The sequence below is a fragment of the Anser anser genome (genome assembly GCF_964211835.1).
Source record: "Anser anser genome assembly, chromosome: 28".
NCBI classification, from domain to species: domain Eukaryota; kingdom Metazoa; phylum Chordata; class Aves; order Anseriformes; family Anatidae; genus Anser; species Anser anser.
Genome location: NC_139749.1, coordinates 4,209,695 through 4,237,539, shown reverse-complemented (window position 1 = coordinate 4,237,539; position 27,845 = coordinate 4,209,695). Strand labels below are relative to the sequence as shown.

At 52.1% G+C, this 27,845-nt stretch overlaps 3 protein-coding genes across 16 annotated transcripts; 2 read left to right on the top strand and 1 right to left on the bottom strand.

Annotated features, from left to right (window-relative positions):
- Positions 1-170: 170 nt before the first annotated feature.
- CDC42SE1 (CDC42 small effector 1) lies at positions 171-3,699 on the bottom strand. The gene is made up of 5 exons (XM_083813409.1): positions 3,509-3,699; positions 1,822-2,011; positions 1,626-1,736; positions 1,274-1,348; positions 171-1,137 (listed from the first exon to the last, which is right to left on the bottom strand). The coding sequence occupies exons 2-4, from the start codon at positions 1,873-1,875 to the stop codon at positions 1,277-1,279; spliced, it is 237 nt and encodes a 78-aa protein (XP_083669535.1). The 5' UTR covers positions 1,876-2,011; positions 3,509-3,699; the 3' UTR covers positions 171-1,137; positions 1,274-1,276.
- Positions 3,700-4,496: 797 nt separating this feature from the next.
- On the top strand, positions 4,497-8,623 carry MLLT11 (MLLT11 transcription factor 7 cofactor). Of its 2 annotated transcripts, none has more exons than XM_083813407.1 (2): positions 4,497-4,901; positions 5,836-8,623. In XM_083813407.1, exon 2 carries the CDS (start codon positions 5,843-5,845, stop codon positions 6,110-6,112), a length of 270 nt encoding a protein of 89 aa, XP_083669533.1. In that variant the 5' UTR covers positions 4,497-4,901; positions 5,836-5,842; the 3' UTR covers positions 6,113-8,623. The 2 variants fall into 2 exon arrangements, with proteins under 2 accessions (XP_083669533.1, XP_083669534.1); XM_083813408.1 differs by lacking the exon at positions 4,497-4,901 and adding an exon at positions 5,296-5,431.
- A 2,072-nt stretch (positions 8,624-10,695) lies between these two features.
- On the top strand, positions 10,696-27,740 carry GABPB2 (GA binding protein transcription factor subunit beta 2). 13 transcript variants are annotated; one of them, XM_083813384.1, is made up of 11 exons: positions 10,696-10,799; positions 11,365-11,622; positions 12,662-12,724; positions 12,983-13,122; positions 14,241-14,408; positions 14,772-14,966; positions 16,263-16,413; positions 19,100-19,213; positions 20,636-20,821; positions 22,305-22,438; positions 23,266-27,740. In XM_083813384.1, the coding sequence occupies exons 4-11, from the start codon at positions 13,015-13,017 to the stop codon at positions 23,551-23,553; spliced, it is 1,344 nt and encodes a 447-aa protein (XP_083669510.1). In that variant the 5' UTR covers positions 10,696-10,799; positions 11,365-11,622; positions 12,662-12,724; positions 12,983-13,014; the 3' UTR covers positions 23,554-27,740. The 13 variants fall into 13 exon arrangements, with proteins under 13 accessions (XP_083669510.1, XP_083669509.1, XP_083669514.1 ...); XM_083813383.1 differs by having other exon boundaries at positions 19,097-19,213; XM_083813388.1 differs by having other exon boundaries at positions 12,980-13,122; positions 19,076-19,213.
- The last annotated feature ends 105 nt before the right edge of the window (positions 27,741-27,845 follow it).

Genomic DNA, 27,845 nt, shown 5'->3' with positions numbered 1-27,845 from the left:
GAGTGAGGAACAGCAGGACGAGGACACCCCCAGGGAAAGAGGATGGTGGGACCAGCACCCCCAAAGCCGATGCCCCTGCCTGGTGCCCCCCGCCCAGCACCCCTCACCCTGTCTGGGTCCCGCCAGCAGCAGAATGGCGAGGAGATCCTGGCAGCCCGCGGACGCCCATCTTGGGCCAGCACAAGGTTTTATTTCAAAGGTGTGTTTCTCCCGGTGAGTTTTCTGTGGGGTTAAAAACTGAATCAAGCATCTGCGCTCGCTTGCAAGCACCGGGCACGCTGCAGGGCTGGAGGAGCCCGGCCCCGCACAGGAGCATCCCTGTGTCACCTGAAGCATGGTGAAGGGGAAACCCTCTGACGCCCAGCCGCAGCTCCCAGCACGTGCTCTTTAATATTTAATCCTGGCGCTATTTGAACTATATACACGTGCGCCTAGATTCAGGAGCCCGAGCCAGTCCCTCTTTCCAGGGGGAGCAGCTGGGTCAGGCCCCGTCCTGCCTCAGACAACGCCGGTTAAAGCCCGGTAGTGATGGCAGAGGCTGCCTAGGTGGTTTTCAAGCTTAAAAAATATCCTAAAAAAGAAGGAAGGCAGAGGTTTGCTGGCGGTGGCAATGCCAGCAGAAGGCTGGAGGAAACACAGGCTCTGTGGCGGTGTCAGAGCTGAGCCACTGCCTGTGAGTCGCCGAAAGGCTGGGGTCTTTAACGCCGTTCTGGATCTGCCCCTAAAGCAGAACCGGCCTTGCCGCCATTCCCCAGGAAAACTGAGGAACTGAGGCCAGTGCCAAGAGGGGCCCATGGGAGACACCGGTGCTGTTCAGGTTGTGGAAAAAAGGGAAAGCGGTAGGATTTGGCACGTCTTGACTGCGCCTGGCAGCTCCCAGTGCGCTGCAGGTGGGTGGTGGCGTCCTTTGGGCTGCAATCCCAGCTGGGTGCGGGGTGGCCTCGCTCCCTCCCCGTGTCACCATCACCAGCCCAGTGCCTCGGGGAAGGAGGGATTTGTGGGGGACAACCCAGAGCCACCGGGACAGGCACAAGGCTTGGTCTGCATAAGTTACTGCGGGAATAAAGCGCCCGAGGTTGGCTTTTCCTCCGGTGTGGGGATCAGGCAGTTCAAGTCTGGGCTTAAATAGCCAGGAATCTGCAAAGTTCAAGAGATGTTGGGTTACAAAACTGCACAAGCGGTGGAGCGTTAATTAGCTGCTGTGCCTTGGATGGTGACGGCAGGTTGCTGTGGCCACCTGCACGCCCGGCTCCCCAAATGGCCACGTACTCACATGCTACAACACCCGGGAGCTGGTCCACTGTCGCTCCCGTCCGCCCTTGGACCTCATCTCTTGGACAGCGCCTGTCTGCAGGGATGGGGCAGAGAATTGTCACCACCGCTGCGAGACCTATCGCCCACCCGGGACACACCATCCCCTCCCGGGCAGAAGGCCCCTACAGACCACCCTGGAGAGCCGTCACCCACCCATGAGGTTGTGACACCATGAGGGTGGGTGACGGCTCTCCGGGGTGGGCACCCCAACGGGGAGACCCACCACCCAACCATGAGACCCACCACCCGGCCACGACCCCCCCACTCCAACAACAGCACCCACTGCCCAGCCCGGCGTGCGGATGGCGTACCATGGGCAGGCCTTCGCCCGCGGCCATGTCTCCGGAGCCAATGTGCGTCAGGTGCACGAAGTTCATGGGCTCGCCGATCATGGAACGGTCAATCCGTCTCCTCCTCTTCTTCTGCGGGTGGATGAAGGCCATCAGTTCCCCGGCACCCCCGGCCCCGCAACACCAACCCCCCCACCCCCAGACTGCAGCTACTCACCGGCTGTGGCTTCTCCACAACGCAGCAGCCCAGCTTGTGCCAGAAGTCACTCATGTTGGCGGCGCCTTCCAGCTTCCCTCCCGCAGGGGGCTGTGCCAGTGCGGAGACCCCTGAGCGCTCTCACTCCATGGGGACGGGCGGGGGGGGCCCGCGGCACCTGGTCAGGGCGGCCAAGATGGCAGGGAGGTACCTGGGGGGCGACAGAGGCAGGGGGGAAGGATTTGTCCGCAAGTCGCAGCCCAGTGAAGGACAGGAGATGGTGGTGTCAGGGACATGGGGTGCAGGATCGGTCCTTGGCTGACAGGCGCTGCCAGACGATGTGGCAGAGTGGGGAAACCGAGGCATGGCATGGCAAGGAGCTGCAAGTGTGGAGGGGGAAGAGCCGCAGTCCTGACCCCCCCCCCAAACCAACTCTTCGACCCACAGAGCAGAGACCCACAGGCATCACACAGGTACCTGGAGAAGCTGCCCTGTGGCCGGGACAAGATCTGTCCCCCGTTCCCCCCCCACCGCGCAGGACGCACGTGGGGATGCTGCAGCGGGGGTAGGGGGAGCTGCTGCAAATCCCAGCCCCTGAGCAAGGCAGCTATAAATATCCCCAGCCCTTCCGAAAAGGGGCCGGAGGTTGAGCTCTTCCGCTTCAGCTCGAAGAGCAGACGGCGGGGCGGGGGGGGGGGGGGAACAGCACGGATAATACAGCAAACGGGCCCGGGGAGAGGGGAAGAGGGGCAAAACTGGGGGGGGGAGGAGGTGTGGGAGGGGGACGCGGCCCCGCTCGGCAGGAGCACCCAGCGGCGGTGTGGGCTCGGCCGAGCGGGTCCGAAGGCCGCAGGAACGAAAGCGCAGCCTCCCGCCCGCGGGGTGTGGGCCGCCCGCCGGGAGCCCCCCGGGCCCGCAGACCCCCGGACGTGGGGGGGCCGTCCCCAGCGGGATCGGGGACCCCGGGCAGGCGACGGGAGCCCGCCGGAGCCTCGGCCCGCCCGAGGCCGAGCGCGCCCACGGGGGTCCCCGACGCGGGGGGCACCCCCCGGAGAACGGGGTCCCCGCGGGCAGGCTCGGCCTCCCGGCGGGGCGTCCCGAGGCCCACCCGCGCGACGAGCTGCGCCCGGCCTCGGCCCGAGGGCAAAGCGGGGTGGGGGGCACGGGGCGGTGGGAGAAGGCGCCCGGAGCCGCCCCGGGGCGCTAGGCCGGAGCCAGGCCGGCTCGCACAAGATGACTTCCCGGCTGGGGAAGCACCGCTCGGCGGCTCCTGCGTCAGCGGCGGGGAGCGGAGCGGAGCCGGGCCTCCCACAGCGGGGCGCGGGGGCGCAACCCCACCTCCCGGGGGGCGCCCCCGGCTCCGAGGGGCTCCGGCGGGGCGAGGGGGCCGGGCTCGGGGACCCCCGGGATGCGGCGGCAGAACGGGGGGGATCCCCGGTGCGGCCCCGGGGGCAGCAGGGCCCGGGGGGGGGGGGGGCGGGGGGGCCCGGCGGAACTCCCCGCTCCACCCCCGTGCTGCGGCGGGGGGGGGGACCCGGGGGCCGTGCCCCAGCTCCGGTACCGGATCCTCACCCCCCCCCCCACTCCCGCCCCCGCCGCTTTCCCGGGGCTTTTTTTTTGGGGGGGAAGAGGGGGCTTCCGCAGGGTCTCGCACCCACACGACCCCTCCCCCGGCGGGGCCGCGCGTCCCGGCAGCAGCCCCCGTTACCTGCGCTCGGTGCCGGTCCGGGGTCCCGGGGCGGTGCCGGTTACCGGAGCCCAGCTCGCAGAGGCCCGGCGGCTGCGGGACGCGGCGCTCCCCCGCCGCCCGGCACAGCTCGGCCCGGCCCGGCCCGGCCCAGCCCGGCGCACAGCTCCCACCCTGGCCGCCGGCAGCACTGCAGGAGCCGCGGCTGCGCCGGGGGCGGGGGGGGGACACGGGGAACGGGGCGGGGGGAACCGGGAGGAAACCGGGAGAGCTGCGGGGGGACCCCGGGGGGGGGCTTGTGGGGCTCAGCGGTGCCTCGGGGTCCCTGGAGGTCCTGCTGGGGAGGGGGCTTGGGGCTCTGGGGATGCTGCTGGTTGGGGGGGGGGGCAGGACTGGGAGCGCCCAGCAAAGCCGGGGGTCCCCCCAGCGGGGCTCAGTGCAGCTGGGGGTCACCGTCAGGGCTGGGGGTCCTGGGCCTCGGTGGGTCTGGGGGCTCAGCGGGGAGCGGGTCTTGGGGTCCCGCTGCACCCCAGGGTTACGTTTGCCAGCCTCGAGCCCCCTTTGTCCGTGGATGCCCCTTGAGGGAGCGAAGCCCTGGAAGCCCCCCTGGCCAGCCCGGCCGCGGGCATCGGTGCCACCACGTCGCTTCCACGCTGGGCTCTTCCACTCGCACAATGCCCACCGCAGCAGCACCAAGGGCCGCAACGACCCCGCTGCCTCCGCGGCCCCCAAAGCCACGTCCCACAGGGGCTGGGACTCCGGGTGCCCCCCAGCTGGGTTGGAAGCAGCCCCTCTGACGCACCCTGGACGGGGGCCAGGGTTCGGTGCAAATGGCCGCTTGCCTCCTTTTGCACGCATTTCCAGCCTGCTGTCCGGTTTGGGACAAAAACCTGACATTTTTCATCTTGTGCCACGACCAGCAGCGCTGCAAAACCCTGTGTGGGACACAGGCACCCCCAGGCCCCCATCCCACGCTCACCTGTGAGCTGCCAGCCCACAGCCCTCGCTCTGGGGGTGCTGGGCACCCCCTTGCCTTGTACGCAGAACCTCGGCCAGGACGGCTGGGGGCTGGAAACGGGGGCGCTGCCCCCCCAGGCCGGGAGCCGGTGGCCGTAGGGTGAGGCAGGCTGGGCCACGGCAGGTGGGCCCTCTCCCCTCCGCACGCCCAGCGTATCCCCAGCCGCCTCCCGCGCCTCCGCCACCGCCTCCGCGTCCTCCCCTCCGCGCCTGTCTGTCCGTCCGTCCCAGCGCGGGTGGGGGCTGCTGACTCATCTGCCCACGGCCCCCCCACGGCGGGCGCTGCGAGGGGCTGCATTGCAGACCCGGGTGCGCCAGCAGACAAAAGCGACGCTGCAGTGCAGTGCGGCTGTCGGCACAAAGAGCTGCCGGCCTCCAGCCCTCCTTCCCTCCGCAGGTACGGTCAGCAGCAAAGGGCTGGGGGTGCTGGAAAGGCTCGGGTGGGGGCCCCGGGATTGTCGGGGTGAGCAGCGGGGATTAGGTGAAGGACGGCGCTGAGCACGGTGTGCCCACCCACCCTACTTCTCTGGGCAACACACGCTGTGGGGGGGCTTATCTCGCATCCGTTGCCTTTTTCAGAGCAGAATTTGTGATTTTGGTTGCTCTTCTGTCACCTCCCTTTGGGGCTTTAAGCCCGTTGTCCGCGGTGCTGCTGTCACTGCAAAATAACGCGGGGCAGAAGGCACCCGGAGATGTTCCCGTTGAGGAGGAGGCTATTTAAAACCGCTGCAGCTCGCTTTCCCCGGGGGTGACACAGGAGCCTTTCATAGCCTCTGAGTTCGATGGGGGAGCTTAAATTTAGCCGGCAGTCCCCCCCTGCTGCAGGGCTGGGCCGGGGGGGGGGCCGGGTTCAAGGTACGCCTGAGTCATCCTTCAGGATTCGGGGCATAAAACGGGAGCAGCGGTGGGAGGAGGAGGCTCTTTCAGGTCAGACAGTCGATTTGAACCCTTTGGGGGGGTTTGGCTGCGCACCCCCGGGGTACAGCGATGCCTTCGGCTTTGTGCACGGGGAAGGGGCGAGACCCTTTTGTCAGAAAGGGGTTCTCCTGGGTCCCGGCTCCTATCTCCGCTGCTGGAGTGGATGTGGGGGGGGGCAGCCCCTCCTTGCCCCACACCGATCTGCTTTTTTTCCTGCCCCCCCCCCCCCCTTGCCAAAGCACCCGACGTGTCAGGTGGGGGATTCCCTTGGGAATTCCTATGCTTAGGACGGGCTCCCCTCCCCATCCGGTTGATTTTGGGGTGGGATTTGGCCGACACCACAACGCCCGAGAGCGTTGGCGGCTTTGGGGCAGCCGACCCAGGGCGTTCCTCCTCCTCTCCCCCCTTTGCAGCCTGACGATGCTGGACACCATCAGCAACCAGTACGACTCCTTCATCTACTGGAGGATGCCGATCCCGCGGCTGGAGCTGGCAGAGCTGGAGGGGCTGGGGCTGGGCGAGGGGCCCCTCTACCCGCCCCGCAGCGGGCTGGCCAAGCTCCCGGGGCCGCGGGACGCAGCTGCCCAGGGCGGCTCCGCCGAGGAGGACAGCCTGCTGCCCTTCAACAGCTTCAACTTCTGGAGAGCACCCATCGCCAGCATCAGCTCCTTCGATTTCGACCTCATCTGACGTCCTCCCCTCTCCCCCCCGCCCTCCTCCCCGCTAGGCATGCCAGGGTTTGGTTTTGTTGCTTCTGTACGGTGTCGTTTTTTTTGTCTCTGGGCGCTTTTCAGCGTTGCTGTCGAAACCCACAGCTCGCCCCGGCCCTGCTGGCGGGTGGTGGCACCCTCTCTGCCAAGCTCCAGCCTCGCCTTGTGCCTCCTCAGTCCACTTCTGCCTTCGGAAAGCATCGCAGCGGAGTGAGCCTGGGGCAAGCAGGAACCGCTGCGTGGCTTCCAGCAGGAGCCTGGCCCTAATGCCGGGTCGTCTTTGGGGTCAGCTTTCACACGCCTCCTCCGTGGGCCCAGGTTTATTGCTCAGTGCCATCTTGAAGTGGGGGGGAAAAAAAAAATCACAAATCCTGAATCACTTCGGCTTTTACGCATGTTTTTTTTCCAAGATTGTTTCCTGGGAGAGCTAACATGAGAGCTCTGTCTCTTTGGTTGTGCTTTTGGGGTTTGATGTGGTTCCACGGGGCATTTTGTGAAATTGTAGTGGATCCTGATGAACCAGTGATGTGGAACATCCCAAAATTGTCTTAAGAGTTCAGGGGCAGGTGGCCAGAGTCAGCCTGAGCGCTGAAAAGGCACCAAAAAGAGGCAAATATTGGCAAAATCATGCTCTCCATTATGAAAATGGAGAGCAAGTCTCCTGTCACTCCCAGGAATTACCCATCCTGCTGGCAGAGGTGAAAAATGTAAACTCCCCCCCGCAAAGCTGTTTGATTTCTGTGCTCCAAGCTGTGAAAACCACAGGAGAGGTATTTAAAATAAAATTATTTAAAAACATACACAGTCCTGCAGACACTTAAAAACCCAGGTAGACTGGAATTGAGTTCTTTCAGTAATTTGCCATTAAATTGTTTTACGCCTTTCCTGTGAGCCGATAACTGAAACAATAACATGTAGCCTTGGACAAAACTTTTTTTTTCTTTTTTTTTGGATGCTGGAAATTGGAAAGAATGCTAAATTAGAGGCCTATTTCTGGGTCCCCTGCACCTGGCAGAACTGTTTACATCAATATCGTGTGGGTGCAAGAGGGCTTGTAGGAACAAGTTTTCCTGTCTCCCCAGGACATTTGACTATTTTGACACCATCTCCCCCCAAAAAAATCAAACTTGAAGAAAAGCATAAGCTTTGGAAATCACCTATGAAATGAATCTGTGAAAAAGTAAGTTTATTCTTTAGGCTGGCCCAAAATATTTTCTTTCAACTTTCAGTCATCATCGATTTCTAGATTTGTGCACAGGCACACACGTCCATGTATATATGAGTGCAATGGAAAAGTCCTTTCAAACTGAGAATGGGAACATCCCTCTCTAAGGAGTGTGCGGCAGAACATTCACCAGTGTGGGGTTGCTCCACTACAGCGGTTATTCTTTCTCCTAAATGAAATGTCAGCAAGATGTACCAGTTTCCCTCAAATACCTGGGCTTTGACTAAGCCCCATTTTCTCTCGGCAAAAGGCCCCCTCAGCCCCGCTCCAATGTGTGACCCGTGGGTGCCGGCATGGGCCAGGCTGTGAGCTGGCTAACAGCTTTTGGACACTCTGGTTTTGGACCAGGCGTTTAGGGGCACGCGTCGGTGAGCAGGAGGACGTGTGGGTGCTGGCCAGGACCATCTCGCAGCCCAAGCAGCTGAAACCCCGCTGTGACCGCTGCAGGGAGGGCACACCCTGGTGGAGAGGCAGGCTTGGCGGCTGTGTGCTCAGCACACCTTGAACAGGCGCCAAGAAGAGAGAGAAACCCGCTAAATACAGCAAACAAACATCAAAATCACATGGCTCTCCCATACGATGATCCCAAGACCAAAACAGCAGCGAGGAGGAACTCCTGGAATTTCTCCAGGACGTGGCACCGTGTCTTCAAAACCCGTAAGACTGCCCAGAAATGTGCGCTTATGTTCCCCACCGAGCTGTCCTGCTCAAGCCCACGTAACTCGGTAACCATGGGGTGGATAAGCAAGTGCCTGTGTGTCCCTGATAACCCCTACTGGGGCGCCGAGTTTGAGTGAAGACGGCCGTGGTGCGCAGCACAGCAGGGTCAAGGCTGGTAGCAACCAAAAGCAGGGAGCATTTCACCTCTAGCCCCGGCAGCATCCACGCTGTACCAAGCGAGTCTGGTGCAGCGACCAGCTCCCACGCGAGACCTGGCGTTGGTGTCCAGCCTTCTGTAACGCCCAGTTTGTGTCTTACATCCATCTGAAAGAAATATACTCAAATAAAAAGTACAAGACAGGTAACACCTGATTTGCCTTCACAAGCTGATGTTTTCTGACCTCTACCTGCTGTACTCACCCACCACTTGCCCTTGATTACCCCCACGGAAGTATATTTTGGTTTGTTTTTCAGTATTTCAAAGTGCCCTGGTTTACCCCAAGGCCCCAGACTGTAAACAGTTGCTGTACCTGGCAATCTGTCACTGCTGCTTTACTATGCTGCCTTTAACAACCGTTAATAAAGGCTGAATGTCCTCTTGTGTGAGTGTTGCATCAGGGTTTGATCCTTTCCAATCCAGCAGTTCATGGCAGGAACCAAGCGGGGCATTTTCAGACACGGTGCTTTTGCTGTGCCTTTAAATGCCTGGCATTCCTTAGCCTCTCAGAACAAAAGATTTTAGCTTTTTCTACAGCTCTACATAAAATCATCTTTCTTTTCTCTGTTTCACAGAAATGGGGAAACATAAAACAAAGCATCTTTGCAAATGCTGTGGATTGCTCGCCCCATCCTGGCTGTTATTTGGGGAGTTTAAGTGCAGAAAATATAAATTTGGGGAGTTTAAGTGCAGAAAATATAGATTTGTAACCTAATGGATTACTTTAATTTTACCCTGGACTCCAGTCTCTCTCTTTTCACATTTGAGCAGCTCCCCTGGTTTGTTCCCATCAATGCCCTCTGTTCCTTAAGGCTTTTTCCTCCTGAAGCCTTTTTAATTCATTACATTTCCAGATCACCTCCAGTATTCAGACACTTAAACTGTAAATCATTAATTCAGGTAACACATAACATTTTGCTAAATCTGGAAACATAGACAGGAACGGACACAAGTGCAAAGTAGATGAAAAATGCTGCTTAGCGTGGATGGGAATGCTGAGCCTTGCACAAAACACCAGGCAGGGAGAATGGGGACGTACCGCTGGTAAATGTTGATAGGGACAGCTTTGAACTGGCTGATTATGGTGGTAAAAAATCATTCCGCCTCCTCTGGAGACCAAACCCCCTTTAGTTCCTGGCCGCCTGAGCCTGCAGCCAGGCAGGGCTGTGTCACAGCCAGGCTGGTGACAGCCGTGCCGGAACGGGCTCCAGCCAGCCATCGCCCTGCTGACAGGGACACGGCTCCCGGGCCTCGCACCAGCTGGCAACCTGTCCCCATCGATAACTTACTTTCCCTTTTATTACCACTCTTTGAAAAGAGACGAGTTTTTGCCTCTCCTGGCGTTCACAAATGGCACATGCAACACGCGTTTTGTTTGGGTGCAATGCGGCTGCCTCTTGCAGGAAGCGCACGTGTGATGTTCTCGTTATTATTTAAACGTTGTCATTCCCATACTTCGCCGTGGCACAGCAGAGAAACGTTCCCTTGGGAGCGGCCGCCCCTGCCCGTCCTCTGCACAGGCCTGACAGAGCAGCCCCCCCCCGAGGTGTGGGGTGGCCCTGGTTAAAAGGAATGAGTCGTCGGGGGAGGTTTAGGTTGGATATTAGGAAGAACTTCTTTGCTGAAAGGGTTGGTAGGCATTGGAACGGGCTGCCCAGGGAAGTGGTTGAGTCACCATCCCTGGAGGTATTTAAAAGACATTTAGATGTACAGCTTAGTAATACGGCTTAGTGGAGGACTTGTTAGTGTTAGGTCAGAGGTTGGACTAGGTGATCTTGGAGGTCTTTTCCAACCTAAATGATTCTGTGAAATCAATTAAGTACAGGCTATTGCAGACATACATGCGCAGGAAGCCCAAACAAGGCCCCAGCAGCGCCCTGGAGGAGACTGCAGTGCTTCACGCCCACCCCCAAAGAGGTAATCAAAGTGCATCGGAGGCAGCTGATGGTGGTACATCGCTAGAGTAGGGCACAGGGCTCCCTTCTGCGGGTGGAAGCCATCTCGTAGACAGAAAGGCGCTCAGAGAAAACGTGCGCGCACCACACAGAGTGTATTCACATGGACAGCCGCATCCAGAGGCCGGAGACCCAGCCTCACGCCGAGGTGCCGCCCACGCACCCACCGCCGCCGCCTCAGGGAGGCGCCACAGCCTCCGGGCGCCGCTGCCGCCCTTTTATAGTTGGCGCCCAAACGCCTCTGCCGGAACTACCTGCGGGGCGCGTATTCCTCCGCCTTCGGCAACTGCAATACCTTCGCTAGAGAAAATAGTCCCCTCTCGGGCTTCCCCGCCACTCGGCACTTCGCCACCCTCCCTCCCGGCCCTTGTGAGGACGAGGAGGAGGAGGAGGAGGAACGGCCTTAGCCCACCCTTCTCGCCCTCCCTCTCCCTCCACGGGCTCTGGTCGTTGGGCACCGTATCCCTCCGCTGCTTCGCCTCCGCGTCGGCCATTTTGTGTGGCTGCGGCGGGAGGGGCGGGAAGAGCCAGGAGGGGGGCGGGAGAGGAGGGGGGCGGTGCTGCGTGCGGGAACAGCCGAGCGCCCGGGGGGGGGGGCCCGAGCCGGAGCGTGAGTGGGGCTGGGGGCTGCTGGCGCGCGTGCGTCGTGTGTGCGCGTGGCCGGGGGGGGGGCGGCGGGGCGGAGGGGGGCGAGGCGCGGGGTCGGTATCGGGGTGTCCTGGGGGGGGGGGCTTAGAGGGGAGGTGGCCCCAGAGGGGATCCCGGCGGGGCGCTGCGCTCTGGGAGGGGGCTGGGGGTGGGAAGCGGGGTCCCCGCCGAGGCCAGGGGGGCTCGCACCCCTCGGACGGGGTGGGGGTGTCCCCGGGGGGGCGCCGCCGTGCCGTGAGGGGAGCGCCGCCGGGCCGGGGGGGCGGGCGGAGCGCGCTGCTTGCCGTGCTCCTGGGGACGGCGGGGGCCTGTCAGCGGCTGCCCGGCCGGGAGTGCCGCGGGGGGCTTCGGAAGATAAAAAAGCGGCGGTGGTAACGTCCTTGGAGCATCGGGCGGGGCGGAGAGCGGGGGCGTGCGGAGGGGACTCTGAGAATTGACGTGACGGGGGTTCCGTTTAATACGAGGGGAGAAACCGGTGGGGTTTTGTTAGCGACCCAGTTTCTCCTTTCTTTTCCAAACGCGCACAGAATGGTAAACTCCAGCCTCGTAAATGCGTGAGCTGGCAGTAGCCCTAGCACACGCAGAGTGCGGTGGAACTACTGATGCCTGGAAAGTTGAACGCGAGTGTTCTCGACGTGGGCAACAAGCAGGAGCGCTGTAAAAATAGTGTCTGTCCCACGAGGAGTCAGAGAAAAACAAACTGGGAAGTTGCTAAAGGGCAGGGGGTTGTGGAGGTCAAACACAGCCGTCCTGAATGCATCACAGGTCCAGAGCACGCTGCGCAAGTAAGTCCCGAGTCCGGGGCTCATCCCCGTTGGGGATCTTCCTCACGCGGAGCCGGAGGCTTTTGGCTTGCTGAGCCGCAGCGGTGTCCGAGCTGGGTGCTGGCACTGTGCAGCGGTAGGGGACAGGTCCAAAGGAGCCCTTTCCTTTCACACATGTTGTAGGAGCGACTAGGTTTTTTTATTATTATTTTTTTTTCCTCAAGCTCATGCTCCTAGAAGTGTCTTCGTGACGGTGAACTAAGCATCGCTTGGTTCCTGACTTCCAAGACTCGAGTGTTGCTCATAATAACCGCACGCTTAGAAAGAGCTGCAAGTTTAAAATAATCTTACAAAGTGAGATGTGTTTTTGGAGAGAGAAGTTAATAAACAGCGTTGCCTGATGAGGTTTAGGGCTTGCTGTTCAGCTTTACTTTCGGGGGCTTGTTTTACTGACGGCTGTCTGTATGTAGTGCGTCACTGAGGAAAGCGCGGGGCATTTCTCTTGAATTCTTCATTCAAGAAAGACCCTCTTTTAGAGCTTTCCAACTATTTCAGAGGATTGCAATTGAAGGAAATTAAAAACATCATTTACGGGCTTCAGTGCTGTTGGAGTCACTGTTGCACTGCGTGGCACAGCGCACTGCTGCACAGACAGGCATTTGTAGTCACTACATGAATGTTGTACAAGAGTTAGTGGATTGACTTTAAAGTCAGTCTTTCATAGGACTGGCGACCAGCGTAACCCTATTGTGGAGAAAAATGCTGTAGTTCACTGCCACAAACATGGTATGTCGAATGTAGTTTGGAATAAATAGAGACACTTGTCTGGTAGGCTGACGGCGGGACTGGGAGCTTTTGAGCTCTGCTCCTTTCATGACCTCGACCAAGTCACTGGAGTCACCAAGGTTTGTTTTATTCTCTCCTGGCAGAGAGCGGGGGTAGTTCCCCCACGCTTAGCCCCAAGTGCTGGGGTCAGAGAGAGTCTTGGAGATTAAAGTACTTTGAAAATCAAAGTGATGTTGTGCAAAAAATGCGAACTGCTTAGCTGTTGCTTTTATAGGTTCTGCTTGTGAAACGGGATCCACATGGGCAAGGCTTTGTGTCTGTACAAGGTGCTGTTGAGGTAAGTGGGATTTTGCAGGAGCCTTGTAAGGTCTGGTCTGCCGGCAGCCTGAGACTCTGTTGCTTCCCTTGATGTTTGAGGCATGGAACTGAAAACTGATAGATACTTTTGCCTGTGTTTTTATGGGGTTGGGCCTAGTTCTGTGTGTCTGCTAGCCAGCCAGCCAGACCTTAGCTGTACTGGGTTTTTATGTCTGTGCCTCAATGTCTTTTGTTTCTTCATTTGTTTTCCATTTCTTGCTCCCACCTTTTAAAGCAGCTTTCAGCAAATACTTGTTCCCATGTATAAAGATGTCCTTAGTGGACCTAGGGAAGAGGTTGCTAGAAGCAGCTCGCAAAGGCGAAGATGACGAAGTGCGAACGTTGATGGCAAATGGTGCTCCTTTCACCACTGACTGGGTATGTTGGAGGGATGCAGACGTTGGCTTTCTTTGTGAAATGCGTTGCGCGTCTGCTCTTTGGTGCTGAAGGATAGGAATGGAAATGGGAGCAGTAAAATAAAATAATCTTATAACCCAGTAAAATAAGTAAAAACAATCCTGTAACCCAGTAAAATAGAGAGTCTGGATTGGCAGATAACTCAGCTCTGGGTTTCTGTGGCAGAGCAGATTCTGGATGAAGCGCTTGAAAAACCATGACCTTCGACAGGCAAAGATAAATTCACGTTTGCGTAAAGATTGATCTCTTCCTGAGACACAACAGCGCAGTCTTAAGTACTGTACCATTTCAGATCACAATGTCTGTGGATTTTGATGCTTTAAGAAGGGCAATTTCCAACAGCTGAGATAAATAATGAATAAAATTGAATTGGAAGAATTGATAAACCTCTCAGTAGTAAGAAGTTTCTTTAAGTGTGCTGTATTTAATTAGTTCAACTTTGCCGGTCAAGAAAGTAATCTTTGGTTTTGTTTTCTTCCCTTCAACAAACAAACAGAAAAACTAAAACCAGCCCATCCTGGGTTGGAAAGGAAATAAAAGGTTTAATGAAGCTGAAGGGTAACAATTGGATAAACAGGGAACCAGATCATAACTGATATGTCATCAATAACTATTTTCCATCGCCAGTACCCTAGCGCATCAATCTGTTCATCCATAACTTTGCAAGGTGAAGGAATTACCTGTGTTGAGAGGAAGCGAAGCCTAGTAGCATTCTAATACTGACCTTTTCGAAAGGGTGGTAAAATTATCTGTGGTGATAGAGAAAAAGCAGAGCTGTTCTGTTTTACTTCTGAAAAGAAGCAGTCTGATGTTCCATGATAAACGAATGGCACAGTGGAGAAAGTAAAAGCCTGTTTGACTTTCAAGTTACCAGATAACATAAAGATCTTTAAAACACTTAATGTTTGTCGTAAAAATGTTTTGGGTGTGCAGCCCCCTATTTCTGAGTGGAGAAAAAAAAGATTAATTTCTTCTGGAAGCTTTGTGATTCTCATTACTGCTGGACATGCGTGCGGTGATTGCTTTGCCTGCCCTCTCTTGCTGTGCACCAACAGTAACTCTCCCAAATTAACGTGCAGCTTGGGACGTCACCTCTTCACCTTGCTGCCCAGTACGGCCACTATTCAACAGCAGAGGTGCTGCTTCGAGCTGGTGTTAGCAGAGATGCCCGAACAAAAGTGGACCGGACTCCGCTACACATGGCTGCAGCTGATGGGCACACTCATATTGTAGAATTGTTAATTAGGGTAAGTATAGTAAATCAGGTATAACCTTCAGGCATTTAGACGAATGGCCTGGGAATCTAAGTGTTGATGTCCCTGTTTAAATGCTGGCACAGGTACCACCTTTAAGACACAGTAAAATATCTCCTGCAGGAGAGAAGGAAACATCCTGTGAATGCTGAAGTTAAAGTGGTGCTGTCAGAACTTAACGACCATGTCAGAGTTTTGTTTTAGCAGCTATTTGGTGAATAATCCAGATGAGAGTGGCTGAGGTTAAAATCAGAAGAGTACAACCGAGCTCTTTGACAGGGGTCTGTTACATCTGCTCACTGATGCTCTGTATTGAGAAAAGACAGCGTGCTGACAAGTAACATCTCTCTCTTTTAGAATGGAGCCGATGTAAATGCCAAGGACATGCTGAAAATGACTGCTTTACACTGGGCAACAGAGCATAACCACCGAGACGTTGTAGAGTTGCTCATCAAATATGGAGCCGACGTCCACGCTTTCAGCAAGTTTGATAAGTCAGCTTTTGATATTGCTTTGGACAAGAACAATCCAGAGACTCTGGTAATACTACAGGTAGGCTGGGAAAGGAGAAACTTGCTGGTAGTTTTGTGACCCACAACTGCTGGAAAAACTAGAACAGATGTTTCTTATGGAAACTCTCTCTGATGCTCAGACCAGAAGTGCTAAGGTAACTTTTATAGTGTGGCAGCCTCATGTGGTGGTGTGTTTTAACCCGGCAGGCAGTTCAGCACCATGTAGCTGTTCGCTCCCCTCCCAGTGGGATGGGGGAGAGAATCGGGGAAAAAAAGTAAAAGCTTGTGGGTTGAGATAAAGATGGTTTAATAGGACAGAAAAGGAAGAGAAAAATAGTAATAATTATATGTACAAAGCAAGTGATGCACAATGCAACTGCTCACCACCCGCTGACCGATGCCCATCCCATCCCAGTGGTCCCCCCGACCCCCGTCCAGCCACCCCACATTAGCTGTTCAGCATGACATCGCGTGGTATGGAATATCCCTTTGGCCAGTTTGGGCCAGCTGTCCTGCTTTTGTTCCCTCCCAGCTCCTTGGGGGCTGTCCACCCCAGCCTACTCACCGACAGGGTGGCGCAAGAAGCTGAAAAGTCCTTGACTTAATGTGAGCGCTGCTCACATTGCTGAGCGCTGCTCAGTAAAAGTTAAAACATCAGCGTGTTGTCAACATTATTCTTATCCTCAACCCAAAACACAGCACCATACCAGCCACTAGGAGGAAAATTAACTCTGTCCTAGCTGAAACCAGGACACATGGCTTGGCAAATGCCAGCTCTTGGTTCAGATGTCACCAGCGCAGGATCTGTTTGTGCTGACTTCATGGACTCCTTGTGTGAAATCAATGAAATGATCACCTCTGGGAGATGAATCATAATATCCCAAGATAGGAGTGTAAATGGGCTGGATGACTCACTTTCCAGAAATGTGTATTTCTCCCTGTTGATCTGGATGGGAATCTGGGTGTCTACCTCAGGCAGATCTGTGCTAAGGGGAGAGGGATCCTGTTGCATCTGATGGAATCATTTTCTGTTAGAAAAAACTGGAGATAAGGAGGTAGAATTTTTAATTAGTATTATTTCTCAACCAACCAGTGTGTGCCTACAAGGGCTAAATTGGCTGATAGGGTTTGAATTGCACGCATCTCGCATGATAACGTGCCACAATAGTGTAAGCTGCCAATTTAGGTGGCAGTTTTGTAATAGCTTCTGCACTGGTGTCACTGATGTGCTGCAGAGAGAAATAATCTGCCTCTGAGATGTTACAAGGGTGCCGAATACTCCTGTTTACCGCAGAAGGCAGGAGGAATACACCCTTAACCCCAACGTCTTTCCTAGGAAGCAATGCAGAACCAGGTGAACACACATCCAGAGAGAGCACATCCTGTCACGAACACCGTGACTGTCACCTCACCGTTTATTCTTGCACCAGGGGAAGTTCTCAATCTTGCTAGTCTCGTCTCGTCAGCAAATGCCAAAACAACCGCAGGTGAGGTTTTATGGGACCTTGCATGGGAAAGTTGTGAGAAAACTTCTCGTCTGTGAGGTTCATAGGGATGCAGACTGCTTACCAGTAGGGGGCAGAGGGTCATTTAGTAGAGGAAAAGTGGTGAAACGCAGCCAGATGCACCAAACTACTGCTTCTAGCCCCAGAATATATGTATTTTTTTCCTGTGGAAGGCAGCAAAGCAAATTTCTAGCTGATGTAAATAAGGGTAGTTCTACTATAAGTGGTGAAGCTCTGCTGAGCTCAGCTGCGGGTCTGCTCCGGGTCTGTTAAAAGCACCAGAGCTTGGGAAAAGGGATTTGGATGATTGCAACAGACGAGTAATGGAAACTATTGCCTGCGCCAAATCTGTAGCATTAGAGAGCTGTTGGGGAATGGTTTGCTTTGTTCTTCGTTGGCTAGAGGAGTTGCATGGGTATTTTGGTATACGTAATGTTGAGTAAGGAACCAGTGAAAAGTCTTTTCACAGTAAGCAGGTCTGTGGGATATGCATATTACTCATTCTCCACCATTCCCTCCCCCCGCGTGTTAGATGGGAATAATTAGGTTCCTCATTGTCCTGTAAGCCCTAGCTTAGTGGGGAGAACACTTTAACTTAAGGCTGAGTGCAAATTCTTTTTTGTGTAATTCCAATTTTCATAATAACTCTAAAGTTAATTTTCTGTATTTGGGGAAATCCAAACCATTGTTTTTTTTCAGTCACAAGGAGGCTACTAAATACAAGTTTTGTGAAGCTATTTGGCCTCATCCTGCAAACACTTCTGCATGTGAGTAATTCTTTGGTTAGTGGGACCGTTCACATGCATGAATGTTTGCTTATTAACTAGAGTGCTTTTAAAATCTTGGATAATGACATTCTGCAGTCCCACCCAGACCTCTCTGCCTCTCTGGCCACAGTGAATTCAGCAACGCTGGACTTAATCTCAAAGCTTTTGGTGCTGCTCACAGCTTTAAGGCACTGACAAATCCTGATTTAGAAGGGGAAAAATGAGTAGAAGAGTTTTGTTACATCTGTGAGGAAAACACAACGTGACTGGCACACAACATCTTCGGTGAAGGCTATTCCCTAAACTCAAAGGGGCATAAGGCCCCTCGAAAGGTTGTGTGCCAGATGATCCTCTTGCCAGTCCGTGTTGCGCGCTGTCTTGGAGCCCGGTAGGCGTCTGAGGCCAATGCCCTTGCCTTTTTCAGTGCCACATCACAGCGGTGACTGATTGCCCGCGTGTGACTTGACTAAAGTACCCGGGGTTATTCCCCCCCGTAACACTTCCAGCATCATCAATGGCCGGGCAGTGTGAAAACACGGGTTTGAGGTGCTCCAGCTCGAGGCCGTGTCAGGAGTTTTTTTTCTCGCTGCCCACAAGAGGGCGTCAGTGACTGCACGATCACAGCACCAACAAAAAATAAAAATCCCTCTCGTATAACCCCTTTACAGCTAGTAATTCCTCTCACTTCTCTTAAATTCCTTATGCCTTCAGTTACTGAAAAGGTTTTTAAATGGGAATAAGCATATTTAGCTAGTCTGAAGAAATCTGATTACAAGCTGCTGAAAATATTTACTAAGCCCCACAGCGTTTTCATGTGCCTAGCCCGTATCCCTTTTGGAAGTATTGTTCTTTGAAACTAAATCACTTGATAACCTTCATAAAATCAAGGAGCCAGTGAGTGAAAGAGAAAATGGGCTGCAGGGGTTAAGGCAGGGGAACTTTAGGTGAACTTCCCTTCGTGTATTTACAATCTATGCTGGCAGCGAGGTACAGGATCTCACTTTTTTTTTTTTTTGGCAGGGGGGGAATTGTGGGTTACATGCATGCAAATAAAATACTGAGTTTGCACCCGTTGACCTCAGTTTCCTGTTCCATTCTTATTAAGTCTGCTTTGAATAGGAATTACTGTGGTCAATTGGAGGAAGAAACATTGTTTTTGGAATTGAGAAGACTTGCTTATCGCATTGAAATCAATACACCATTTAAGTAGCCTTGTGCTTTTCATTACTAGACCTGAGAGCGGAGGAAAAAAGGACGAATATGCTCAGTACCTCGACCTAAAGGGATATACTGAGCCAATTTCCGAATTTGATCAAAAGGCTCTGTTGGCGTAGTTGATATAGCTCAATATATTCCTTAGGATTTGCAATTTTGAAAGTTACAATGATAAGGTGCAAAGCCAAGTAATTATGCACATAGCAACCACCCTGCATAATATCACAGCAGTCAGAGCTCAGCACTGCTGTGAGTGGCATCAGGCGGCACGGCTACATCTTGAAAAAACATCCACGTCTCCAGATCGAAGCTCGGCATGCCAAGTAGCCCAGCAGACAGTCTGCCTTTCTGTAATTCCTACAGTGATGCTGGAGCAAATCAGTTCGCATTGCCGCTCTTTTTGTTACAAAAATAAATAATAAATTAATGAAATTCTTGTTTAAATTGGATTAAAATTATCATAAAGTATTCAGAGTGAGCATGGTCCGTCCTAAATATCAAAGCCCTTTTTACAGTTAGTAGTAGGAAAGGCACTTCTCACGACAAATGATCTGTTCCGCTTCCCTTTCACATTTGATGTCTTGATCTCTGGGTGACAAAAACGTTGCAATCTGACTGCTGTATTTCTTCTTCAGCTAAAGCAGGTCCTGAAAATTATTCAGTTTTCCCCCATCTTTCTCCAGCAGGTGACTCACACGTATCTACGGTGCAGTTTTCCAATTCAACAACCTCTGTGCTTGCCACGCTTGCAGCCCTCGCTGAAGCATCAGCCCCTCTTTCCAGCTCAAACAGAGCTACAGGTAGGGGAGACCAGTTGGATGCCCATTCAAATTTGTGCAATTCTAGCGAGCCTCTTGCCAGGAAACTGAAGGAAATTTAAGTTACCTGTGTGCAACTGGAAGTGAGTTTGCTTTTTTTCAGGGTAAATAAGAGATGATGATAAACATTTGTGAAGCAGTGGGTTGATTATTTATTTATTTCTAATCCCATTTCAAACTTAATTCAAAACCCAGCAACTGTTAGTAATAGAAATAACTCTGTGTTTATTAAGCAGCCAGCCTTGCCCTGACATCACATATGTTGCTCTTGGCTTGCTTTATCAGTTAAAGAGAAAAAAAAGAAGAAAACCCCTTCAGAATATGAATTTACTTTAATACATAAGTGAAGATAAATGTTTGTTTAAGAAGGAAATTGTCTGAAATGTTTCCTTGTCTGCAGTTTGCCAGCTTGCTCAGCTTCACATCCCTATAAAATCTTGGTAGTCAACCGATGTTTTGAGTCTCTTGAGGCTCTGGTAACTTCTTCTTACAGAAAGTGCTGGCTGTTTTCTTTCGTTTTATTTTTTGTTTGCTTTTTGTTCTAAATGATCTGTTACTATGTTTGTACAGCGTAATGTTTACCCTTTAATGGACTTAACATGTAGGAATTTGATAATTAAAGTTTATATAATCCCTTCACCTTGGAATTTATTTCTTTCCCCAAAGCTAAGCATTTTTCCTAGAGTCTAGAGATGAGTAATTTAACTTTAAGCAGTTGGTGCAGTGAGACTGATGCCTTGTCCTTTGGTGCTTGAAAGTTTTCCGTTTTGGTACCCAGCAGTGCGTGGCGGTCAGGTACCCTCTCTTTCCCGTGCTTGCAGTGTGTGTTGGGAGCAGGAAGCAGCCCAGCGTTTGCAATCCTGATTATTTGTGCAAGCCGTAAATGTCCCAGAGAGCTGAACAGGTCTGCAGGCACCCAGCCCAGCCTAGCAGCCTCCTTACGGCTGCTTGCTCTAGCTGTGCTTGTGGGGTGGGGTCCCTTGCAGCATGAAGAGGTTTGTGTGTGGCTTGTCTTTGTTAGAGTTGGGGGAAAGGTCATCTAAGGAAGCTTGGCAGAGCCAGCTCTGCTTAACAGCTGCCTCAAGCTCCAGTCTTCGTTAATTTGCTGGGATGCTAGTGCTTTCATCTTACTAATTTATGGAAAAAAAATCTGTTTTTCTCTGTAAAAACTGTTTTACAGAAGTCTAGTGTGTTTGTTTTGTTTTTGTTTTGTTTTGGTCCCCCCCCTCCCCCACGCACTTTAAGACTTACTATATTTCCAGATTTGTTTTTCATAAGCAACCGCTCCAGGATTCTCATGCTGTGTGCTTGAGCTTTTTTCCTAGGCTTCAGTTTCAATTCAAGGAAGAGAGAAGGAAATGCTGACTTTTTTTTTTTTTTTTGGCATGCACTTTATTTCTCAAGGTAATACAGAGGAAATAGTGGAAGCAAATTCTGTCGATTCTGCCATACAGCAAGTGGTCGGTAGCGGAGGGCAGCGCGTCATCACCATTGTAACGGACGGAGTTCCCCTGGGCACGCTGCAGACAGCCGTCCCCACCAGCAGCCTCAGCCAGCCGTTCATTGTCACCATGGAAGATGGACAGCAAGGTACGGAGGAGCCGAGCTTGGAAAGCTGTAGGGCAGCGCTGAGGATTAACTTCAAAAAGAAAAAAGCACCGGTGGCTGTAAACCTCACTGAGCCGCGCGAGGAAGGCTGTTTGTGTGGTTTGGCTTGTCAGCAGTGTGGTATAACAAACAGATCCCCGCCTGACTGCAGGGCTCCAGGAGGGGTTAAAATGCTTGCGGGGCTGATGTCAGTGGTAAAGCTTTCCAGCGGCTTGTTTGCAGTTTAACGCACATCCATGCTGCTGCACTTTAATATTTTGATCTTTGTGTTAAAACCCAACACCTTCACCGTAGAGCTGTGGGGTGAGAAGTGCCACGTTAGCTGTTGTCTCTGGCAGCCAGGAAGGGTGGTTCTTCTACCTTGTGGCCAGTTTCCCAGTCAGGGAGTAAATCGCTTGGGTGCTGAAACTGCAACCTGTTACCTTGGGAAATTACTCCATTGTTCATGTCAGAGTTAGCGCTAGGACATTAATATCAGCTTAAATGTACCTCTTCTTCCTATAACTATAGTTATATAGCCTAAGGCAATATAATCTATTAATTTTACAAGGCAAATTTAAATCATGTTCAGTAATGCAGGGCAGAGCTCCAGAGCGCTTCTAGTGGATTCTTATTTCCGCAAGGGATGTAATTCATCAGCCTTGTCTCCTACTGACAATTCTTTTAACGTGTCCTAGGGATACTTGATTATTTGGATTAATATTGGTGCAGGAAAAAGAGGATTAGGAAATTAGCTCTCCTGTGACATGCATACAGTGTGAGATAGGTTACATCATTTCTGTCTGCTTATGGACTTTGTGAGTGGAAAGCAATTTTCCAAAGCTGTTAATTATTCAGAATTATTTTCCAAATTGGGAAATGGGCTTGTAGCCCATTCTGAGTCTAAGGCAGACAAAGAAAGAACTGTTTAGGTAGAGCTACCTTCAGTAGCTCACATGGTTCATTTCTCCTCCTTGGTTGGATGAATTCTTTCTACTGGCTTCCCAAACTCATGCGTGCAGATTTAAAACACGTTTGTTCTTCAGAGTATTTGCAGCTATTGCATGTGCTGATTCTGAGCTTAGCCCGGGGGACTGTCCGTACAGGGAATTTTCGAGAAGAGTTTTCTGTTCCTCTTGCTTACAAGTGTCCTGGCTAATAATTGCATTACTGAACAATCAAGAGGATAATTTTACTTCCCATGTGTTCCGAGACGCAAATCTGACTTGGACTTCTGTCAGCCCTGTTGTGGTAATGGGACTCTGAAATACCAGGGTGCTTCTTACAGCAAACGGTCTAAAACAAGGGCCTGAGTAGAGGAAACTGAAAAGCTGCTCCAGATTTCCTCTCCTCTCCAGAAAAACTACAGCATTGCTGATCCGCAGGTTTTTCTTCAGAACCGCTCTGATGCAGTGACTTCTTTCAGGAAACATCTGTGCAAAAGCATGTCTCACACTGCATAATTTGTCACCTTTCAATTTTTCAGTTTTAACTGTACCTGCTGGTCAGGTTGCAGAAGAGACTATTATTGAAGATGGAGATGACGCAGAAGAGGAGGAAGAGCCGCTGGCCAAGAAGCAAAAAGTGGAACAAAATGTAAATGACTTGGAGGAAAGCAAGGTAGATATTCCTTCTCGTAACTGCTGTTGTCTCATGAATGGTTCTGTACTATGCTAAGAACGTTGGGCTCCCGGTTTGCCAAAGCCATCAGAGTGGAAATCAGCTGTGCCCTGCTCAGCTGAGCCAGAGTATATTACTGTAATGAACCCTGCGTGGTGGTTCCCTGCTCTGCCTGCACATGCTCCTGCGTTAGCATGAACGTGCAGGCGGTTGAGCTGAGCATTACTCAGTCAAGTTTTCCTGCTACCCGCGGAAGAAGAGCCAGATAAATCATTTGTTGCAGTTTTGCCTATGTCAAAGCAATAGCTCGGAGTTCTTAACGTGAATCGCGGTAGGTGACTGAGATTATTTAGGATTTCCTCTAGAAGTACAACATGTAGGCTGGGCGTAAACCAAATCTCAGCCCTTCATACACGCAGCAGGAATGACTGTCTTGGGGAAGAACAGTTTTCTTGATTGCCTCAAAACTTTTCAGCACAAATAGCTCTCTATTTTTCTTTCTCACTTCCTGCTTACGCTTGCTTTCCAGCCTTTGAAATTCATCCTGGTGAGATGATGTGTACCTTAACCAGCTTGCCTCCCTGCACATGTCGGGGAAACTTGCCAGCCACTTTGTGCCTTCCTTTGTCCCAGTTGATTCTGGTAACCTGTGACAAACAAGCCAGTGGAACAGAGCTCGGTTCAAGCATGTTACTAGCGCTGCCACAGAGCATTTTGCTTTTGTAACACGTAACTGTTCTAGTAGTGGCACACCCTGTTTCCTTGTGGTGACCTTCCTGTCGCAGGTTGGGCCTCCGTCATGGGCTCTTGACTTTTGTTTTCTGTAGGACAGCGATGAAAGGGAAGTGCTACAGCAGCAGCTGCAAGAGGCGAACCGGAAAGCTCAGGAATATCGCAGCCAGCTCATAAAGAAAGAGCAGGAAGCGGAGCAGTACCGGCTGAAGCTAGCAGCCATGGTGAGGCAGCAGCCCAACGGAGCTGAGGTAGCAGTGCTCGAAGAGGTCGCCGAGGTAGACACAGTTGTGGTAACCTCGGAAGACATCGAGGGGTCTGCATTGCCCATGATGGAAATGGATCAGCCAGCTGATATCACTGTGGAAACTGTAACCTCCTAATCCTGGGTTATTGACCTGCTTTTGTAAAGGAAAATAACACTTTTTTTTTTTAATAAGGTGCTGTTGGCAAACAGCGTTGAGAGCAGAGGGCTGTTGTCAGAGCCACTGCACAACTGGAAAATGGTGCGATGGGGCTGCCTGAATGGTCCCGTCACCAGGGATAGAAACTTCTACAGCAGCTCACAACATAACTCTGCTTTCAGCACAGTGCCAAAAGGTGCTTTTAAAGCTTGACCTTGAAAGATTGAAAGCTTTTACAAATTTTAGCCAGCAAGTGACCTGAAGGCTTATTTTGTGATGTTAATACCTGCATTGTTGGGAGTGGAAAAGAAATACCTCAGTGCCAAAGTAGCTGGTATTAGCTCTCAGCTGCCAGGCAGTTGCAGCTCTGAAAACAGACTATGCAGTAACCCGAGGTGTTCGCTCCCCTCTCTGAAGCTGAGTGACCAGATCTGGACCTTCAGATAAAAAAAAACAATTTCTTGGAGTGATACATTTTTATTTACAATATTCTAATGTGCGGGAGGGGATTTCCCCACTTTAGCTAGGAAATGAATTGGCATTGAACAATTACATGTTTTGTTCCAAAAGTCTGCATTTAGTTCACAGAGGCAATCTTCAATGCAAGAGCAAAGGCCAGGCTGACCGTGTGTCAGCTGGAGCATTTCAAGATAGCAGGGAATGTTACATTTTGCCTTCTTTGGACTGTGGAAAAGTTCGGCGGAGCTCTACATCAGAACCTTCAACCACCCAAAGGGATCACAGAAAAATCCTGCTCAATTTTATGAAATTTAGTCAACTCTTCTATTTGACACTTCTGTGCTGAAGAGTAGCGCTGACTGATTATAGATGCAAAACTATACGTTCAGCTCTTGCTGTAAGACAGCTTGTGAGCCAGTTTGCCTCTGAAGATACATATGTCACTTTTTTACTAAACAGTTTTTTATTTTTAAAGATGCTAAAACCTTTTTTAACAAGCAGCTGATCTTGTTACTGAAATGTTCGTATTTTTTTTACTCTGCAAGCCTGTTTATTAAAGAGGATAGCTAAATGCTTTCCTCTTTGCAGGCTTGTGGATTGTGTGTTTCAAGACAGTGTGGAAATTGATTGGAAGGGCCCTGAATAATCGCATGGCAATTGATAATGAAAGCTTTTTCTCCCTCGGCAGTCACAAGCAAAACAAGTGAAGTTTAGCAAAATACCACATGCCTGGTGTTCTCTTGGCTGCAGAAGGTTGTACAGGCGAGGAGCGACTCCCAGCTCCAAGGCCCAGCAGCTGGCCTGCTTTCTGAAATTGCCTTCTTGCAAGATAAGAATTCATAGCTGTCTCGGCCCACAGTTTATTGGTTTGTGTGTTTGTTTTTTCTTAAGTTCCATGTCCTAGTTTTGTAACAATTGGCAGTGTTTGAGGTAATCATTCAATTTCGTGGTCCTTGCATTGCTTTTTTCCCCCGTTACTTCCAAGCGTGTCCAGATAACTGTTTTCTGTTGGTTCAGATACTGCCAATGTTCACATTTCTTTGCTGACAGATCAACCCATATCAGGATGTCTGAGATGTAACAGAAACTTAAGAGTTCGTAAAGGCATGAACTTACGGTCACGGGCCGCATTTGTTACCGTAAAAAAAACCTGCTTTTCATTATAAAATCACTCTCCGGGGCAGTGTGCTCCTGCCGCAGAGCGCTTGGCTCTCGTTGATGGCGGTGCCTCGGGGGCTCAGCTCGTGGCTGAAGTGCCGTGGCCTTGTTTGTGCGGGACCCCATGCAGGCAGCAAACGGTTCGTGAAGCTTTGCCGTGCTTTAACGGCTGGCGCTCCCCCCGTCCCACGCAGAAACTCTTGTGCTGAGGCACTAGAGAAGAGCTTCGTTCCTGGAGTGCTCGTGTCCAGCACCCTGCGATTTATTCAAGCTTTGGCCTCAAAGGGAGGTCAGGTCTGCCAAAATCACGTATCCGGCAACGTTTGGCAGTGTTTGACCACTCGGGTTCAGTGACAGGTTTTAGGAGAGAAAGGTTTATGACACTGTTACTGTAAAGGCTTCATGAGACTTGCTGGGTTTTGAGAATCTAAGTGCATTTATTTATAACCAGTGTAGCTATATTTATAACTAAGACTTTTTATCTTTTTCCAAAAGATGTTTTGAAGAAGGCTTTAATAATTATTTTTTATGAATGAATGTTTGGAGAGACTTGGTTCCTGGCTGTTGACTTACACTCTGTGAAGTCAGCATTCCCTTGCTGACTTCAAGCTTGTATTAAGTTATTTTCTTTTGTTCCCCAGAATGTCCAAAATTTGGGTCCATTTGATGAACTGGAAAGTCTGTGTTGGAGGGTTCAAGGCGGTATCAAAGTAAATCCAGACAGATTCTTCTAATATGTTGTTCCCAGAAACATTACTGGATGTAAAGGGACACTGTCAACTTTGGCTTCTCCGTTTTGCCTGAAGTTAGTCTCATTATTTGTAAATTTGAAGAGCTCTACAGCTGAAGGCAGCTGTAGTACAAATGCTGTGTTGTGCCTTTGATAGCACTTTGATTCTCATGTATTTCCATGCTTCCCCTGAAAAGGGCCAGTTTTGCCAAAAAGTCCCTTCAGCTGGGAAACAAACTTCCCCTTCAGAAGAGAAGAAAAAAAGTCTGTGGCATTCACGGTAATTGGATTTCATTTACAGAATTGGAGCAAATAAAGCTGACAGTGTTCTTAATGCTTCGCCTTGCGGGGGGAAATCGCACGTTAATTTTATTTTTAGAAGTCCTCGCACACGGGGCCTGAACAAAGACCGAGGAGTATTTGATCTATGCCCAGCATTTAGAAAGAATTTAAACTCGTCTGTATCCTCTGCTGTTCCACAGAAAGGATTTGAGATTTTTAGGCAGAGAACAGCAGTTTTCTTGTCAGATGTGGCCGTGTGGGTCTGTTGTTACTGGCGAGATTAAGTGGCAGCTTCTGGGCGGGTAAATAACCTCTCCTCTCGCACCCTCCCACTGAAGTCAGGGCTGGACTTCGTCGTGTCAGGGCTTTTGTCGCCCACGCCATCTGAGTCCAGGCACCTCCCAGCAGGCCGTGGATGGGCGAGCACAGGAGTCGATGCCGTTAAAGGCTAAGCAGGGCCCTGCTCTTTAAGTCTGTGCTGTCAGTGTGGAGCACCAAGATCCTGCTGCCCCCGCTTCCAGCCCAACTTCCCGTCCTCTGCGAGCCGGGGGTCAGCTGCGTGCTTGGGCAGGCAGGAGAGTCCCAGATGATTTCCCGGCGATGCTGATGCAGAAGCTGTGGTCTGAAATGAATTCTTTCCCCTTTTGACTTGGCTGAAAAGGTCAGTGCGATTTCTGTCCCACTGCAGCCCCGAGGGCAGCGAGGGCACATGCAGCAGCCCAGCCCTGGCACCCTTGGGCCCCTTGCAGAGAGCAGGCTCCCTGCGCTTCGTGGTTCCCTCCCTCCCTCCCCCCAAGTCCTGATCCAGGACTGCTCCCTGGGACACATTTCAGTCTTCTAAGACCAGCGTGCCTTGTCTGTGCCTTGTTTCTCCTGTTTGAGGAGGTGACTTGGTGCTAACTGAGCCGTCTGAGTTTTGATTAGACATCTACTTCCCTCTTCTTGCAGTAGCCAGCTATAAACAGTTCCCATTATCCAAAAGCGGAAGCAGGGCGTAGCAGATCCTGTGGGGATGAGCAAGGGAGGAGGTCACAGAAACGGGAGGTAAATCTGCAGCTGACTATGCAGGGATTTGTTTAGGCTGAATAAACGAAGCCCAGGATCGAGGGAGGCTGCGTGTGGAGACGTCCTCCAGGGCTTTCAGCGGGGGTGCCCCATCCCTGCGGGCGGGAGCCCCCGCCCCTGCTGCCTGCCTGTGGCTTGGTGCCCACCAGCTCTGCCCGATTTCTATTTCTTTACTCTCACATTCAGCAGGCGGTTCCCCTGCCCCCCCCCGTGCCAGGCGCAGCGCCCAGGTGTGTATTTATTGCAGGTTTTGTTTGCTGCTTCCCTGCTGCGGGTCCCTTAGGGAACCCCTTAGCAGACAAGGAGCAAAGTGCCCTGCAGTGCCCCGCGTTCCCCACAGCTTAATGTGCAGGCTCCTGGGGTGAGAGCTCCAGCTTTCCCGTTTGTGTTTGGGGTAAATGAGCGGAAGTGTGGAAATTTAAACATTTATACGTTTTTGTACTGTTTCTTAATAAAATACCACATCCTCGGTGAGCAGCTTCTGTCTTTTGCGTGACCCTTGGCTGCTGGCGCCAGCTCCAGTGCGTTGTCACCTCCTGCTGTCCTCATGCCACCGCCAGGAGCACCCCCCCAGGCT